Source organism: Hemicordylus capensis, chromosome 1 (genome assembly GCF_027244095.1).
Source record: "Hemicordylus capensis ecotype Gifberg chromosome 1, rHemCap1.1.pri, whole genome shotgun sequence".
Taxonomy (NCBI): domain Eukaryota; kingdom Metazoa; phylum Chordata; class Lepidosauria; order Squamata; family Cordylidae; genus Hemicordylus; species Hemicordylus capensis.
Window position 1 is genome coordinate 341,772,394 of NC_069657.1, and position 18,839 is coordinate 341,791,232.

The 18,839-nt window shown below is 41.4% G+C and overlaps 1 protein-coding gene across 24 annotated transcripts in view; it reads right to left on the bottom strand.

The window, feature by feature from the left end:
- The window catches only part of TRDN (triadin), a 305,901-nt gene that overhangs the window by 29,819 nt on the left and 257,243 nt on the right, over positions 1 to 18,839 (bottom strand). For 23 of the 24 annotated variants that reach the window (XR_008313241.1, XM_053284401.1, XM_053284346.1 and 20 more), the window contains 3 exons: positions 11,206 to 11,253; positions 4,193 to 4,240; positions 1,330 to 1,350 (listed from right to left, as the gene is read on the bottom strand). Coding sequence is in view for 23 of the 24 variants with exons in the window: in XM_053284401.1 (XP_053140376.1) it covers positions 1,330 to 1,350; positions 4,193 to 4,240; positions 11,206 to 11,253 (117 nt within the window). In the remaining variant the exon portion in view is untranslated. The remainder of the gene's footprint in view (positions 1 to 1,329; positions 1,351 to 4,192; positions 4,241 to 11,205; positions 11,254 to 18,839) is intronic. The other variant, XM_053284318.1, reaches the window with a different exon arrangement.

Here is an 18,839-nt window from a genome sequence, read left to right on the forward strand (position 1 = left end):
TTTGCCAAGGAACCAGTAAGTAAGTTTTATGGCCAAGTACTCTATCTATCTATCTATCTATCTATCTATCTATCTATCTATCTATCTATCTATCTATCAAAAATAACATATTTCTATACCGGCCAAAATTTGCATCTCTGAGCGGTTTACAATTAAAATCATTTAAACATTAAAAACATTAACATTAAAATCATTTTTAAAAGTTGCCAGAGATGGGGAGGCTCATTTCAACATGGAGCGCATGCCAAAGTCCAGGGGCAGTAATGGAGAAGGCCCGTTTCTGAGTAGCCACCAGACAAGCCAGTGGCAACCGTAGATGATCTCCAGATGATCTCAATGAGCAATGAGGTTCATGGTAAAGAAGACGTTCTATTAAATACCCAGTGCTTAAACTGTTTAGTAGGGATGTGCAGAAAACCAAGTAGCTCAGTTCTGTATGAGTCCAGACCAGATCTGAACCAGACCGGGCATGTTTGGTTTTGCCACACACACACACACCCCGAATCCTGCTGGGGTGGTGTTTTATGAGTTTTAAAAAAATAGTTTGAAAAATAATTTTCACTTACTGCTATCCATTCCAGGGGCTTATATTTGGCTGCAGGGGGATCTCCCTTCCCCTGCCGGCCTCCATTATGTGCCAAATAGCCAGTCCAAGCAGTCTTTAGCCTGTTCTGGGCCAGTGGTGGCCATTATAGAGGCCTCCACACATGCCCAATGGGTCTCTGCAATACAGCCATAGAGAGGCCCATTGGGCATGTGCATCGGACTCCAAAATGGCCACCGCCATGGGGCTGAGGCCCAGACTGGGCCAAATACCAACTGAACTGGACAAATGGCACATAATGGAGGCCAGTGGGGGAGGGGAGACTTCTGGAATCCCCCCACCCACAGCCAAAGCTAAGCCCCTGGACCAGGTAGAGGTGAGTTATTTTTATTATCATTATTATTATTATTATTATTATTATTATTATTATTATTATTATGGGGTACCAACTTCTGAACCCCCGCTCCCAAACAGCTGGGGTGTGTGTGTTTCAGTTGATACCAAACCGAACCAGGGGTGGGTTGGGTTCAATATCGATTATATAAAATATTCTGCTGAAAATAGTTAGCAAATTATATTTAATTAATTTGATTATGCAGTTAAAAGAACAAAATAAGGAAGTATCACCACCTCATAAAAGGCAGAATAGCAGAAACAACACTATTGGTATAATTAGAAAGCCAGGTTAGCAAGACTATTTCTGATTACTACAGTTTTGTTTAAAAGAAAAGTTTAGATATCATGCATATGCAATCAATTTGTGAGTGGTATACATCAATACATACTTGTCGTTTCTTTGGACTTGGCTGGAAAGTATAGAAGGAGGAAGAACATCAGAATGGAGATAAATGGAAAACACTGATGTTGAGACTCAGGCATTGGTTATGCTCCTGGCTCAAATTACCATGGGAATTTTACACACAGCAGGCTTTACTGGGAGGCTTTACTGCAAACTCAAAGTTGTCCCCAAAAACTGACTCAGTGGATTTTTTAAACCCTGGATAGAAATCGGGCTATACTCTAACGCGCAGTGAAAAACCGAAATTTTGTGTGAACTGCTCCCCAATAACTCCCTCCATTCCGGAGAAGATGCGAGTTAAAGAGTTTAAAGCCCCATGTGAAAAAGTTCCTGGATGACCTCCATACAGAGGTGCTGTACCCCCAAACTCCAGGGCCCGTGAGCCCACTCTCAGGGGGGGCAATCTCCTCCCCCCCTTCTAAAGCACACAGGGTTGCTGAACCAGCTTGCCCCTCCCGCTCCTGCCTTTCTTCTGGCACAGACTGCCTCCTCCACTCTTGCCATGGCCAGAGCAGGAGGATTAGCTCTCTCCTGCAAGCGATTCTCCCACTGGTCCTGGCAAGAGTCTACTGAAAATGGCAATGAGCACACATGCACCTTGATCATGACAGGAGTGCATGTGCCTTGATGGTGGTATCAGGGCACATGTGCGGCCATCACCATATCCAATAGGCCCTTGCTGCAGCCAGCTGAAGAATCAGTCAGGCTCTGGACATGGCTAGAGCTAGCCAAGAGAGGAGGAGAAGGTTGGAAGAGGCAGCAGGCAGTGCTGGAGGATAAAGGAGGAAACAGTGGTGGCAGAGAAGGAAGAGAAGGAAATGGGACAGCAGAGAAGAATGCCAGTGTCTCCGTCAAAATAAACGGAGCTGGGAGGGCAGTATTTACTTTGGCTTTAATAGGTTTCCTCCTTGGTCTCTTCCCCACTTGGTGTGTAAATGGATGGCATGGGGACTGGGTGCTTTCTCCTGAATTTTCTCCATGATCTCCCTTGGTTTCTGAATGGTCAAGTAACTCTAAACTAGACACATGAGAATAAGTCATTGAATTAGAAACATGGAAAGTTACTGTGCAGGTGAAGCACAGGGAGAACTTTCTAAGTATGAGACAAAACTACCATGAAGTTTGGATCACTGCAAAGTGAGGGGCTACAGACAGAAAGGAACAAAAAGTTCTTGCTCATTCCCAACTAGCATGGCTACATATTTTTATTGTGTTATTTGCTTATTTATTACTTATTAAGGTGCTCTAGAGACTATGTAGCTGGTAGAAAAGCAGGAAACCTATGTTGCAGATTTTCAGTTAGCAGAGAGCCCATTCTCACGAATGAGTGAGAGGGCTACCGGGCGGGCAGTGGAGGGGGGGCTGCTTAAATCTACCTTCCCCACAGACGACTGCTCCTCTGTTGCTGGGAGCACCCATCATGTGCCCAGATGGTCCTCAGGCAGTTCAGAGGGCCGAGGGCTGGGACGCATCATCCCGGCCCCTGGAAATCCCATAATGCACTGCGTGTGTGGTGCATTGTGGGGATCCCCACAGTGACAGGCAGGTGCCCATCCCTGCTGCCACACCAGGTAAAAGCAGCTGGGCACTGCACACGGTTTAAATGGGGCTAAGGGAGTGCTTGCTCCCTTAACCTTGTTTAGGAGGTGGGTTTCACAATTGAATTAAGTGGCACTGGACTGCGGGGAACAGGTCGGATCCCAGTGTTTCTCATGCACAGCCTAACCTGGGCTAGGTGTCCCTAGCCCATTTTAGGCTGTGTCTAAACACAGCCTCAGAGCCACATGTTATTTTTGACAGTTAGTTCTCCAAATGGTTGCTAGACGTTGTTGTTGAATTTGGCGTGTATGTGTGTAGCTGGGGTGGGTGCAAGGCCATTAGGTAAAATTATCTAGCTGCACCTCTACGTCCAGACTAACACCACACTAGTACAATGCTGTTGCACTAGCGAGCTCTGCTTAGTTGGGAGTTCGTCTTACACTGGTGCAACAAGGTATGTTTGTACATGCTGTCGCACGCCTCCTGCTGTGAAGCCAATTCTTCAGTCGACGTGTGTGTGTGTGTGTGTGTGTGTGTGTGTGTGTGTGTGTGATAGGAAATGATGCAAAGCTAGTCACAATCCTTGACAGGATGCACAGAGGCCAGTCAATGTTGGAACTGTGTCACATGGGGTGGGCTTCTGGGGAACACCAGGGTCTTCGAGGAGTGGCAGGATGTCTTCCACCAGACTGGTGAGTCTCTTTAGAAGCCCTTTTAAGGATTCCCCCACCCCTTTGCTTGTAAAGGGGAATACTCACTGGATTCTCCTTTACAAGTATAGTTCTCAAATCGAGTTGAACTGGTTTGACCAATCAAACTGAATTGGTGGGTGGTCCTGCTGGACCAGTTCGCGGACTGGCGGTGTGGTTCAAATTTGGCTTGAATTCAAACTGAACCACAATAAACAATTCTGTGTGCACCCCTACCATAACAGAAAAGGCATCGCACATACATGCCTTCTGTTCTTGCAGAAAAGAATACCATAGGCAAGTATCAAAACAGTCTGGATATGAAATAACAACAAAAAATTAGGCTATGGGTCAAAATCTTTTGTGGAGGTCATTGCTGATTTGATTAGTGATGGAGAAACAGACCATTATCCTTATACATGAATAAGCTGTTTCAAAATGTTGACATCCGTGTAGAACACGGAGAATGCCAGATGCCCAAGGCCATATTATTCTGCTGAATTTGTCAACTTGTTTACTATTTTGCCAAGTGGTTTTGCATGACTATGGTATTGTTGTTTGTTTCTGTGAATCAAATGATACAGTTCACAATAGATTAACATTAAAAATAAGAGTAGGCACCTGGTTTTCTTTGAGGAACTTCTTTTTCATGCTTAACAGTTTCTTGTTCTACAAGATGAAAACAGCACAAAATAATCAAGAAACATGTTGCCATTGTATAGCCCCATTCTTACAACCACTTACTTTTATTTAATTCCACAGTAATTAAAAAGGTCTCCTCCATTTTTCCCTCTAAGGAAGCATTATATCTAAGGACCAGTTCTTATTTTATAAGCAAGAGCTGTGGAACAAAATCAAGAGTCTACCATCTACCTCAGGCCTGCACAACTTGTGACCTACCATACTAAACAGTCTACCAGGAATGTATGGCAGCCTATCCGAGGCTCAGTAAGTCTCCTGCTTTTCTTCCCTGCTTGGCACTGGAAAAACAAGGGATTTCTCAAAAGCCACAACTTAGTATTAGGCTTGGCAGGGGATTGGGTGTCAAGTGTACAGGCTTGAGCTACCTGCTGATGTACAGAACAGATACAACATTTGGAAAATATGAGTATTCCATTAGTATTCTTCCTGAACTATTAGATACAGAAATTTTGTCGATTAGGACCTCATATATAGAAAACTGGATCCAAGTGACCAGGGTGTGTGTGAGATGGAGCTTCTAAGAGCTAGTTCAGATATTTGAGCTGGCTGACTCTATTAACTACTGCTCACATGAGCAATATAATGTCTTAAAAGGATACATAGGTGAGTCTTGCTCTGCGATTATACAATATGCAGCTTAGATAGTGCACAGCCCCGGCTCATCCATCAGCAGGGAACACACACTGGCTCCGTGATTGTGGAGAGCCAGTTGATGCTTCCTGCAAATGCAAAGAGCTTCCGTGGCTCTTAAGAATTGCAACATCACTGTAGGATGCCTCTCCCACTAGGAATTATGGGAGAAGTGTCAATGGGCTCTCCATACTCTTGAAACCAGCACATTCACCCTGCTGTTAGAAGGGTAGGGGCCTGCCATGGGCTAAGCCAATATCTTCTACAAATGAGCTGGTTCAAATATTCTCTCTCTCTCTTTCTCTCTAGGTCAAATGCCTGCTTTCTCAACACAATGCCCCTGTATTGCAGGAGAGGTCACCACATCGAGACTCCTAAGGGAAGCAGCCACCAATGAAGTATGGAGCAGCTGCTGCCAAAAGGGAGGGAGAAAAAAATAAACACATACACCCTTGCACTCACCAAAGCACAAGGACTTTGGGCAGCAACCAAAGCTCCAAAGCATATGCAACAACAATAGGATCATAGCCAAGCCCTTAAAGTGTTCCACTATATTAATTATCCATCTGATTTCTAGCCTATCTCAGTTCCAAGATGCATGGAAGAGAGCATTGCAAAAAAAGAAACAATCAATAAAGCCACCAGGGAAAAGAGAATAGATAATACTTTTAAAGATACAAATCTTTATATCATCATTACCATCTGTCCCTGATCACATAAAGTGGAAGTGGGACACTTTTGAGGAGGTTAGAACCTGTGGTCCTCCAGACATTGTTGAACTACAATTCCCATTACCCCCAGCCACAATAAATTGTAGCTGGGGATGATGGGAGTTGTAGTTCAGCAACATCTGGAAGACCACAGGTTGCAAATCTCTATGTTACAGTACATGGCAGAAACATAAAAGAAACTCTGCAATCCTGGTGTGCATTCAAGGAGCAGTTTTATTTTATTTTATTTCCTTTGAAAAAAAGAATTGCTCCACATAATAATTATCAGAAGCTTATTTCTGTAATTGCCAACCATCTTTCATCTTACTGGTGGCAGACATTTAATGTTTCCGTTTGAGAGCAATACAAATTTTCATTTAAGCTTCAAATTTCCAGAAACTGTAATTTTTAATTTATATAAAAGTAGACCTTTAACCATGGCATTGGCTATGATCCAGAGAAACAAAAATCTTAATGACCGACAGGGTTGGATTTAATTATAAAATACTAGTAGGTATTGGCTGTATTAATAAAGACTGGTTGATAGTAGGTGAGACCCGTCATTGACAAGGCAGTCATTTTGCATGGATTACACTTATAGAAAAGTTCAAGAAATTAAATATATGTAATATACTTTTTTATTAATGTGCTTGAAAAAGAAAAGAGCGGTTTGAAATTTGTAGGATTTTAACTTCAAACATTATTCATTTTATTGAATAATAAACATATACCCAAAATGTTGTTTCTTTTTCAGACTATTCCTATAATTAATACTTTAACTTGTTTTAAGCAATGGCCGAAGGACATAACTAAATTTGTTTGGCAAGGGAAAAGACCAAGAATTAATTTTAAAAATTTAACAGATGCAAAAGAAAGAGGCGGTCTTACCCTACCAGACTTAAGGTTGTATTTTGATGCTGTTTGTTTGACATTGTTAAAAGAATGGATAACATTAAGCAATTCTAGAATACTTGATCTGGAGGGATTTGACAGAAGGTTTGGGTGGCACTCCTATTTGTGGTATGACAAAAGTAAAGTACATAAAGATTTTCTTAACCACTATATAAGAAGAAGCTTAATGAGAGTTTGGGTAAAATATAAAAAATGGTTGGAACCTAAAACTCCATTATGGTTATCTCCGATTGAAGCTCTAGTACGTAAAGAGATAAATATGCAATCGCAATGGGGTACCTATAGGGATTTGTTATGTTTTCAAGAAAAGGGCTGTAAGTTAAAAAGTTTATTGAAGTACAAAATTTGGTTAGTAATTGGTTTCAGTACCATCAGTTAAACGAAGTTTAGAAGAAGGATCTTAAAGTTGGATTTGAGGCTCAGATGTCGAGATTTGAGAAGGAGCTGTGTGAAAATGATGAAAAATTAGTTTCTAAAATGTATAAGCTCTTGCTTTTGGAGGAGACAAGAGATGAAGTGGTTAAAATGACTATGGTAAAATGGGCCCAAGATGTGGGGCATAATATAGAAATGGCAGCCTGGGAAAAATTATGGAAAACTGATTTAAAGTTCACTGCATGTTATGTTTTAAAAGAAAATTATTATAAAATGATGTATAGGTGGTATTTGACACCTAAAAAACTGGCATTAATGTATAAAAATGTTCCAAACAAATGTTGGAAATGTGGTCACTCTGAAGGAACTTTTTTTCACATGTGGTTGTCTTGTAGGAAGGCTAAGGCCTTTTGGGACATGATATATAATGAGTTAAAGAAAATTTTTAAAATGACATTTCCCAAGAAGCCAGAATCCTTCCTGCTGGGAATAACGCAAGGAGTGTTTTCTACAACAAATTTAACATTCTTTATGTACGCTACCACCGCGGCCAGAATAATATATGCACAGAAATGGAAGAGCAATGAACTCCCCTCAAAAGAAGATTGGCTGATAAAAATTTTGGATTATGCGGAGATGGCAAAACTTACAGTACTGATAAGAGACCAAAATTTGGAATGCTTTAAAGAAGATTGGTAACCATTCTTATTATATTTAAAGAACTACTTTCCTAATATTGATTTTTCAGCAGGGCTTGAAATTTAGTAATATTAGCAGGTTGAGTGGATTAAAATCGAGTCTGTAAGGTTTAAGATATATGTTTTGAATTATTGTTATAGCAAGGGTTAATTCTATAGTTGGGGATTCACGAAGAGGTGTGAGCAGGAAGTCAACATCTGTGTAATGTGATGTGAATGTTAAGATATTGTTAAAATCAATAAAAATTTAAAGTGAAAAAAATGAACATATATGGTAAATGTAAATAACAGTAAATTTGAATCTGAGAAAGATCTGTTTTTCATGGGCATGATGTCATTTTGGAATTATTGATCTGATTGAGTTTTAAAAATTTGTTGAGGACAAGACAAGTAAAATATTATGATCATATTCATAATTTCTAAAATATTCATATTCTAATATCTAAAAATACAGAATATTTTCATACTATACAAAGTACATAATACATAAAAATCAAAACTTTCTTTGATTCTTGTGAAAAAGTAGCACATTCAGCTAATTTAAGTAGAAAGATTGTTCATGCTAAATTTGGTATCTGTAAGTAATGGGGAAGTATGAGATTCAGAAGTATGAGATTCAGAATTTCTTCAAAAAACTAAAAAATAATAATTAAATTTTCACATAACATATTCTGGTGTATAAAGTAATGCATTCAGCTAATTTCAGTGGCAGGATTGTGTATGCAAAATTTAGTATCTGTAGGTCCTCAGGAAGTATGACATTATTTCACAAAAACATAAAAATAAATTCTTCACAATATATGTGCAATAGAGGTTCCTTCACAGGAATAAAGCTTTGTATTGATGTTTATAATATAAGCGTCAAGATTGAAGGTATATTGCAAGTTAATTGGTTGTGGGGAATCATTTTAAACTAGGAATAGCAAAAGCTTGCTTTCTATCAGAACTTGTTATCTCTAATTCATAAGACAGACTGAAAAGACAGGCTATGCCGCTTTAAGCAAAGCAATCAAGAGCAGCTTCTATAGACTACTGCTTTCATGTGTTAAAGCTATACTAGACCACCTATATCATACAATTTGTCCTTATCAAAGTATATACCACATACTTGTTGTCTTAGGCTTAACTATAAAGAGAAACAAATTTTAAAAAACCAATGTGTAAATATTATTATAATTTATTTAAAAATTTCCTACATATTAACTTTTATTGTTTGGCCTTCACAACTGTGTAACTGAAATGTCCATGAGTATTATATCTATGTCTCCATCCTTCCTCCCATTAAAACTGAAATCTCACTTTATATCCCTAGACCCACAAGTCAGACTAAAATCAATTAAAATAGAACAAAACATAAAACACACAAATAAATTAAATAAATAATTAAAAACCCAGTTTATTAATTATAAAGCAAACTACAACTAATGAATGAACCAAGAAGCAGTCCAGGAAAATAAACTCATAGAAGGGAGGAGCCTTCTATAAATCAAAAAGGTTTCCAGCAGGTGACCCCTTGCCCTCAAAAACAAACAAACAAACAAACAAACAAGCCCTCCACCAAATGGGATAGATGGCCTTCAAGCCAAGGAGTTCCATAACCTAGGTGCCATAATTGGAAAGGCCGGTCACATTTCCTCATCAGCGCCTTTCCAAAGACGAGAAATAGTGAAGCCCCCAACAATGATTGTGGTGGGTAGGCAAATTCATGCAGTGTGAGGTGCTCCTTCAAATAACCTAGTCCCAAACCATTCAGGGCCATATCATAGTAAGCTTCCCAAACTGAAAGAAATATGGTCTCTGAGTATTAAGATGTTTCTATATTAAGATTTTTTTTAACCTTGCTTTTACCTTGCTATGATTGAACTGTTGCTCTGTCCTGTGAAGGCTACAAAGCATGTCAGTCACTTGCTAGAGGGACCAATGTCTGTGTCAGTAGAAGGCAGCTTTACATAATCATATGAGCAGCCAGTCACTGAACTACTCTATTTAGGGCCTTTAGACTTTACAAGAGAGGAGATCCAATCACAGAGACTTCATGTTCCACTTAGTGTAGCCCTAAGTCCTAGCCTGCCATTTTAAAATGAAGCAAAGGCCATACTGACAGGATGACAACTTTGATGCATAGTGTCCCTTGACAAATACTGTATAGCCAAAAATAATGCACATCTTTAGGTGCTGGCCAAAACATCTACATTACAGACTGAAGACATCCATCCACACTGGACTCTAAAGAGGGTTTCGGCCAGAAGTAAGAGTTTACAACCAACTTCTCTAGACTTCAAAGGAAAGAGTACAAGTTGTACCATAAATAAATAACACAAAATTGGTAGCTTGTTTCAAGACAGATGCCAGTGCAATTAAACCTTGAAGATAATTATATTTTAACTTCTTTTTTTGAATGAAAGACTGGTAGCTGAGATTAGGGATGTGCCAAAATGTGATTTGGCTGTCTGAATTGCCGGCACCTGCCTTTAAATTCTAGGGCTCACACAGTCCCTTTAAAGCAGAGGAGAGCAGGCTGTGTAAGCCCGCAAATTTAATGGGAAATGCTGGCGAGTTGGACAACCAAATTGTGTTTCAGCACATCCCTAGCTGAGATGAAGAAAGCATTAAAATTTTTCTACATTTCTTTATTTTATTTTTTGCTAACTTACTTTTGTATCTCTCATGAACAAGATTGTCAGCTGATTGAAAGAACCCTATGATGGAAATTGCTTGCTCAGCTCCATTACACAGCTGTGTATGTAACTGACAAGGCAGTTTGGACACAGTGAAGAATATAAAGCAGCATCTACTTTACATATTGCAGCTCTTGGCATATCTCAACTGAATTTTAGGTTATTTGCTATCATCGTCAATACTTTGAGATTCACCTCCAGATTATATGCATTCTTCAAAGGAAGAAGGAAGAAATGTGCCTCAAACAGCTTGGATCATTAAGGTAAGAGCACAGCTATTTCAAAGCCCTAAAGCTTATCTAAACACCAAAGTTCTTGTAAATATATCAGTGCATATCTATTTTTTTAAGATGCTGTGGTTTTACTTGAGGGGAATTCACTCACACATGGGATGATTACACAGTAAAGCCTTTATTTTATTTTTCTATCCATCCATCCTTCCTTCCCACCTCTCCAGTATAATACCGCTTGGGGTGACTCATGAAGGCAACAAAACAATAAAAGCAAGAGAGAATCATTATCTGTGCCCTCATGAACTAGAGCCATTTAGAATATCCCTACTTGTCGGATCTAGTTTTGCTCTCCCTTTTTAAACCACCATCAAGAGTTTTAAAACTCTTATCCCCCTTGCTAATGCTTTTTGAAAAGCATTACCCAGACATTTCTACCTTCTACAGTACAAAGGAGAACAAATATGAGTTAAAAAGGCGAGGAAGTGTACAAAAATTACATTTTAAAATGAGAATTGCTAGACCAATTTTTTAAAAATTTTGTTCAAAAGTGAGCAGTCTGCTAAGCAGCCCTGGGGTGTTTGAGTTGTTGCACTTTTAGGACTGCCCTGACAAATTGTCTCAAAATGTCCTACACAACACACATATTTCAAACAAGGCCTTTTGACTGATGCTTTAGAAGAAATATGGAAAATATACCTGATTTAGAGGAGGAGATAGGCTTTTCATGTTTTACAGTTTCATGACCTGTAGGAAAAGAGAAGCAACAGATTAGATTGCATGCAAAAATGTTAAAATGACTTTATGGCCATAAGCAGATACACAGGAGCAAGTATTTTCCTGTGTTGATGACAGGAAAAAGAAAAGCTCCACAGAACTGAAGACCGATGCATATTTCCTTCCTTTGACAAACTGAAACCATAAAATGACAATTCTTCAGTCACACTACTATAAACATAAAGACATACAGAGGTGTACCTCTGTAATTTTAGAGCCTGGACCTAAAGGCCTTTGCAGCCCCCCCCCCTGCTGGAGCCCCCCTGCAACTAAGCATCACCCCCCTACACACACCGTGACACATGCAATATTTTTAACACGTTAACTTAATATCTTGAGAGCACAAACAGCAACTGAACTCACAAGAATGTAAGGATATAAAACAGGTAGATTTATGCAAATATGCATTAGAAGTAACACTTGAACATGCAACTTAACATTTTCCCAATCACTCCTCTATCTCTGCGCCGGGTTCAGCACCCGGCGCAGGTCACAATCGCACTTGGCCACCCAGCGCAGTGCGGGCCTGTGGCGTGGCACTGTGACCAAACAACTCAGGACAGACTAAATAGGATTTGGGGGGCCCCCAGGGGATGTGGAGGCCCTGGACCTTGGCCCTGAAGTCGAGGGATAAGAGCATCTTTGTGTGCATAAAGACCAGAGAGAATTCTAGCTTCTGTTACTGGAGAAACATATTAACTCCATTATCCATGCCTCCACAATAATTCATTGTGTCCCCAAGAAAGGATCAGATGTTCAATGGATATCCTTTGGGGACAGGGATCCATCTTATCTTATTTATTTATTATTTATCTGTGTAAACCACCCTGACCTATTTTTGGAGGAGTGGTATAGAAGTCAAATAAATAAATAAATAAATAAATAAATAAATAAATAAATAAAATAAAACATACTAGTCGACCCGCACAGAGCATCTGTGCGTTCTTTGGGGCCGGCTGTTCCCCCCCATCCTGTCCCACTCTCTCTATCCCCCTCCCCGCCCCACTCTCGACACAGTGACAGGCTGCCCCTTTGTTGGCCAGACTGGGCGGCAGCGGCCTCCTTATCCAGCAGCCGAGCGGCCAGCCGAGGCCGCCACTGCCTCCATACCCCTGCTGCCGCCTCCTTGCTCAGGACGGTCTGGCCAGGCCAGGCCGCCCCGCCACCGCCTCCCAGCGGCCAGCCGAGGCCGCCGCCTCTTCCTTTACCGGGATGGCCAGGCCAGGCCATCCCGCCGCCTTCGCCTCCCAGCATCTGGCTGGCCGCCTCCTAATCCTCACCCAGGACAGCCTGGCCAGGCCAGACTGTCCCACCGCCACCTCCTCTGGCCGTTTTGCGCCAGCCCGCCGCCGCCGTTTTTTGTTTCCCCTGAACTCTCGCGGCTCACCCAAGCCTGGCTGGAACTCTCGCAATGTGAGAGTTCTGCCGCCAAATTCCTAAGGACATGTATGCTGGCTAAGAGAAATATGTATATAGATGAACATATCCCCTAAAGTATATAATTGGTCAAGGTGATGGAGAGAGTAACCTTGGTATCCTTTGGGATCACCTAAGGGATTTGGGGATAGGAGGCAGTGCTTTGTGGTTATGTTTCTGCCTCTTGGGTAGATTCAAGATGGTGGCTCTTGGTGACAGTTGCTCTTTGTAACAGGAGCTATTATACAAAGCCCCTTGGGGTTCCAATATGTTACCAGTGCTCTTCAGTGTCTACATGAAACTGTAGCAGATAAAAGCCTTTGTCTCAGAGCAAGCTCACACGAGGGAAAGAAATGCTGAATCATCCCTGCTGACCTGCATGACTTGGCTTTTCCTAACATTCTTCAGTAGGTTCAAAAATGGCTGCCACCACCACCCCTCTTTATTACAGGCCTTGAACCTGGGCTTTGGGTTGAATTCCAGGGAAAACTCTATTTTGCTACTAGTCAAGTACGAAAATCTTCCATGTGCAAGCCTACACGTGGTGATAAAACTGATAGCTGCTGAACACCTCAGGAAATGTGTTTGCACCAGAGAAATCCCTCTTTAGCACCCCCCTTTTCTGAGTTAAAAACCAACTCAGAGAGACTTGTAAAAGAAAAGAAAAAGAAAAACATCCCAGTTTTATTCAGGTACTACAGACTGCTTCCGTCTGAGGCTTACTCAGCTTTCAGTTACAGGTAAAAATACTCAGTAGGTTACAAGAATACTTCAGAAGCACCCCCAATGATGTTGGGGTGGCACACTTTAAAAATCTTGGTTACCCAGTTGCAAAGAACAGGTATGTAGGAAAATGCAAATGCAGACTTAAATAAGTACAAAGTCTTTTGCTACACCCTAGGTGTACAGGAGCATAGGCTAGTGTTTCTTATTTCAATAACATTGTAGGTAAACTATAACAGAACAGTATCAGGAATATGCAAAACACACACACAAAAGGAATATAACTTCTAATGCAAAGTCTAATGCAAAATTTGCCCTCAACTAATTCCTGAAGCTAAAGCCCAGGCTTCCTTTTCTTGAACTCACCAAACTCCACAGTAGAGTTCAAACATCTTGCCCTCCTATTTTTCAAGGATCCACAGAATCATTTTCCTGCAGCCATTCTTCCTGGCCACATGTCCTTCTCTAACAAAGAACTGCCTTCTTCCTCCCAACAGCTCTCTAGGTCCCCCTGGTGTGCTGATTGGCTGAGCCTGGAGTTCACCTGTCTGTCAGTCATGACAGGGTCCACTTCCGGTTAACTCTTTAGGGGGAGGGGTGGCTGATCACTACAGAAACTGTTGAGTGAGGTCATCAGGAGTTTTGGTGCAGAGTGTTATCAATATTCTGATAACACTCAAATCTATTTCTCTATATCATCTTTACCAGGCAAAGGCATTCTCTTCCAAAATGTCTGACTACAGGCAGTAAAAGGCTGTATGAGGGAAAATAAATGGAAGCTGAATCCAAACAAGACGTAAGTGCCTATTGGGGTTGGGGGAGCAGAACTTAATGGTTGGGATAAATCTGCCTGTTTTGGATGGAGTTGCATTCTCCCAAAAAGATCAGATATTCGGTTTGGGAGTGCCCTTGGATCCTGATCTTACCCAGGTATCCCAAGAGGAGGTTATGGTTAAGATGGCTTATTAAAAGCTTTGGCTGAAAGGGGTGCAACTAGATCTATTTGAAGAGAATGACCTCAAAGCAGTGGTGCATCAGCTGGTAACCTCCAGGCTTGACTATTGCAATGTGCTTTACATAGGGCTGCCTTTGTATGTAAGCCTTTCAGAAACTTTAATTGGTTCAAAAAGCACCAGCCAGATACCTTAGAGGAAAGAGGATATTAGGTCACAAACAGTTGAACTGTCTGCTGGTATGTTTCCAGGCAAAACATAAAGTGCTGATTATTACCTTTAAAGCCCTGAATGGCTTAGGTCAAGGTTATATTACAGAGCACCTTCTTCTGCATGATCTCCACTGCACATTGAGGTCTTCTGGAGATGTTGGGCCTTCTCCACAGCTAGTCCTAGGCTGTGGACTGCATCCCCTGAAGAAGTCTGAGGCTCAACAACGTTATTAGCCTTCAAGAGAGCCCTTAAAACTCACCTTCCATGATTTAATTTTTTTAATTGGTTCTTTGTCTTGATTGTTGAATTTCTGTTATTTTTATTCATTAAACTTCCCAGAGCATGCATATATATATTTCTCTAAGACATACCCATGGCTAATCTTAAGTGTGGCAGTTCTTGCGAGAGTTTGGAGAGCTGCCAGATAGCCACGGGGCCAGAGAAAGAATATGGCGGCAGTTGCCCGGCCCACCGAAGGAAATGGCGGTGGGTGGCCAAGCAGCTGACTGTCTGGTTGGCAGGTGGGCGACCAGAAAGCGGGGCACGCAGCACAAAAGATGGGGTGGAGGGCAGGCAGGGAACAAAAAGAAGGCTGCAGTTGCGGGTAGGCAGGGGAGAAGAAGTAGTACAGGGAGAAGACGGGCAGGGGCAGGCAGGAAAAAAGTGGTGGTGAGAGGGTGTGGGGAGAGAAGGCAGTGGTGAATTAGGGGCATGGTAAACTAGGCGGTGGCAAACTAGGGGCGCCGGATCAGCTAGTGTGTGTGTGTATTTGTGTGTGTGCATGTCTCTGTGTGTGCATGTGTGTATCTCCAGGTTTCAGGAACAACAGCAGCCATGCAATCTAGAGTTAGATGCAAAATGGAAGTTCAGGGAATGAGTTCAGACATGCAGCAGAGAGCCCTGACAGAACCCCTGACTGAGCTTCATGCTGTCATGTCTGAACTCTGAGCAATTCCGACATTCCTGACAGACCCATATTAAATGGCCTCAGCTGAAAGGCAGCTCACTGACCATTCAACTTTTAAAGAGGCACTGCACAAACCATTTGACTTTTAAATAGCCCACATAGCACTTCTCAGCTAAGAAGTGTGTCACTAGCTGTTTAATTTGGGTCTGATAAAAATGTTGAGAAATATCTGATTTCCGATCCATGACCAGACCCAACAATTTGTGTGTGTGTGTGGGGGGGGGATATTATCTATCCAGACAATTTTTCTGTTGGGTCAGCATTTTTATGGTGCACATGCTAGTAAATACACTACAGTAGCTTTGAGTTTTTCAAAACTGAAATGGTTCAAACAGTGATATGTGCCTGTAGGCTATTGTTCTAGATCACAGAAGTGGGAGGTATTGGAAAGGTGTTGGAAAGCAGCTCCACTGAAATGGTTGGAAGATGGAGCCATCAGCAACAGCAAGAGAGAGGGTATGACCTTACCTCTTGCCTGTGGGCTTCTCTGATGGATCTGGTGGGCCACTGTGTGAATAGGATGCTGGACTAAATAGGCCTTGGGCCTGATCCAGCAAGGCTGTTCTTATGGAAACAGTAGCCATAACTCGGGGATTGTCCTTTAACAACCTGTAATATCATTATATCATCATGTCATATCACAGAGAGTTGTCAAAGGCAGAACATCAATTGTACGCTTTTTAGAAGCAGACGCGAGCTTCTTGAAATAATTGGTACTGGACTCTTTGATGCCAAGACATTGGTGCCTGAAGCTGTGTTTGCAATGGTTTCAGTCTTGGTGTCACCACTCACTAGTTACTATTTTTATAACCATTCCAAGTTATGACTGAGTCTTGCATGCTTTTCTGAGTGCCAGAAGGGTATTAATTATATACAGCACAGTCTTGCAAATTGGCTGCAGATAAGAATTCAGAATGAAAATCTTTCAGCCAAGTGAACCGTGAACTGGTAGAATTAAAAACAGAAAATGTTTTCTGATTCATAGTAGCATGTTGACTATTCAGTCTAATTGACAGTAATTTACTGGATGTAACAGAAACATCGAGTGTGTGTGTGTACCATCTGTTCTGTGTGTGTCTATGAATATATGTGCTTATGAAAGACTGTGTACACAAAGCTGGAAAAAAGAAGGTATGTTAGAAACAGTTATCCTAGAACCATTCGTTTTAAAGAAAAGTGTTGAGTTCATAATTAAATACTTTTTAGAGGTGTCTTTTTAAAATGTTGTCAACATTGTCAATGCATTGCTATCTCTAAACTGGTACAACCAGCAGCCATTTTGCATCTATTACTGCCAGGTGATACAATGGGACCCACCAAACCAAATGCAGCCCATTGTTGTGTTTGGGGTGTCTGGTCAGATGCTCAATAAGCTTCCCACTCTCTTGTTGAGTCACAGGCAGATAGCAAAACCAGGATATTTACTAAATACATGGCAGATGGACTGTGTTCAGCATAACAGATCACAGATTGTTCAGACCCACAGAGAGGTAAAATTAGGAAGAGATGTTAGAACAGTGTACAAAACCAACTGTGGTGACCTGTTACCCCCCATGGCATAGTTTGTGCCAGGATTCACCAGGATTTAATTCCAGAACTTAGAAAAAAAAATTCTGAGACTCAGTCCTGTACATAATATTGCAAGTATAATATTATAAGTATAAACTGCTTATGGGCAAAGGTGTAAACAGCTCACTCACCTGCATGAATTAATTCCTCATTAATTTCTATGAAGGGACCGGAGTTATGCATATAAAGAAAAAATCTTCCATTGGAAATAAATTGCAAAATCCATTTGAACCATGTTCAGCAGATCCATGTGTACTGATCACAGATATATGTTTCTGTACATGAACACAGTGCTTCTGCCCCACCTTCAATGCACACCTCACACATCTAGGGAGATACAGAATGCAGTGGTATGGAGAAAATCCTCACATTTGAATTGTGAGCCACTGCTCATGAATGGATCATCATGTGAGGAAAGCACTACTTGATGATTTACAGCTGCATAGACTGAACAGTCCATGTGGAACAATCTGGTGGACCCAACAAAACAGCTGAAGTAATGTCTGGCACGGCACAGCCCTACTGAGATATTGAGACGGCTTACATGAGCAGCCCTACCAGATTTGCATAGCCCTACCTGGGTGGGCTGCTTGTGTGGAGTGCCGGGATTGTGTCTGATCCCGGCACTGGTAGCTAAGCTTCCCCCCCAGGCTATTAGCAAAGGTGCAAGTGGTTCTACCTTGCTAATATCCCGAGCAAGCATGCCCTTCTACCTCAGATCCTAGTCATGTGTCTGCTTGGACTGCCTGTAGACCAAGCAGACTCAGAGCCAGGCACCTAAAGTGCCTGGCGGTGGGAAACTCCTCCAATGCTCTGTGCTCCTTGTGAGGTGCACTGAGGGATTTCTGGAGACCGGGCTTCATTTCCCCAACTTCCAGATGGTTGTGCAGCTCCTGGCAGCGCCGCTTATGTGGCCATGTGAGCTGTGCATGGCACAATGAAGTTAAATGATGGTCGGGGAAAAGGTAAGAGTGATCCTGCCCTCTCCGATGCAGGGTCATATGAATGATCTTACTGTTTTATGTTGACAACCCACTTTTTACCAATTGTATTCCTGATGCAAGTTGCCCCGGGGGAGTAATACATGTCCTGTGGCTATACCATTTCAGATGTTACTTGTTCTATAGAGCACCTATGTGAGTGCACCTCCTGTGTAAAAGAGTTTAGAAAATGTTATCAGGTGCACCAGCCCTACTCAGAACAACTGAATGATATACAGGGTAACATACCTCTAACATACAATCAATTAATCCCCACCCCTTAGTTTATGCAAGAAACTTAAGTCCGATTCAGACATGATGCTGTATGAGAATACAGATGTCTGTACACGTGTTTGTGTGAATGACTGTACCTGTGTTCATTTTAAAAGTGAACCTGGATACAGGCCATTCACATGCATGGTGCAGTAGCCAAACATAGGAAAAATCAAACCATGTTGATGGACATCTGGTACAAGAACCTATGGTATATTGCAATCTCAGAAAAGCTAACCCATATTATTTGGTCCTGTTCAAACCAGACTACAAATAATTCTTTTTGTGTAATTTGGTCATATTTTATTCTTTACACTAATTGGGAAAATTATGGTTGTTTTCCTATCCCAGACAATATTAGAGTGTGGCTGGATTGATGAATTGGGGTTTGTTGTATTTGTTTTACTGTTTGTGTTTGGATCAATATTGTTTAGCATTGTAAATGTGTTTTAATAAAGTAAA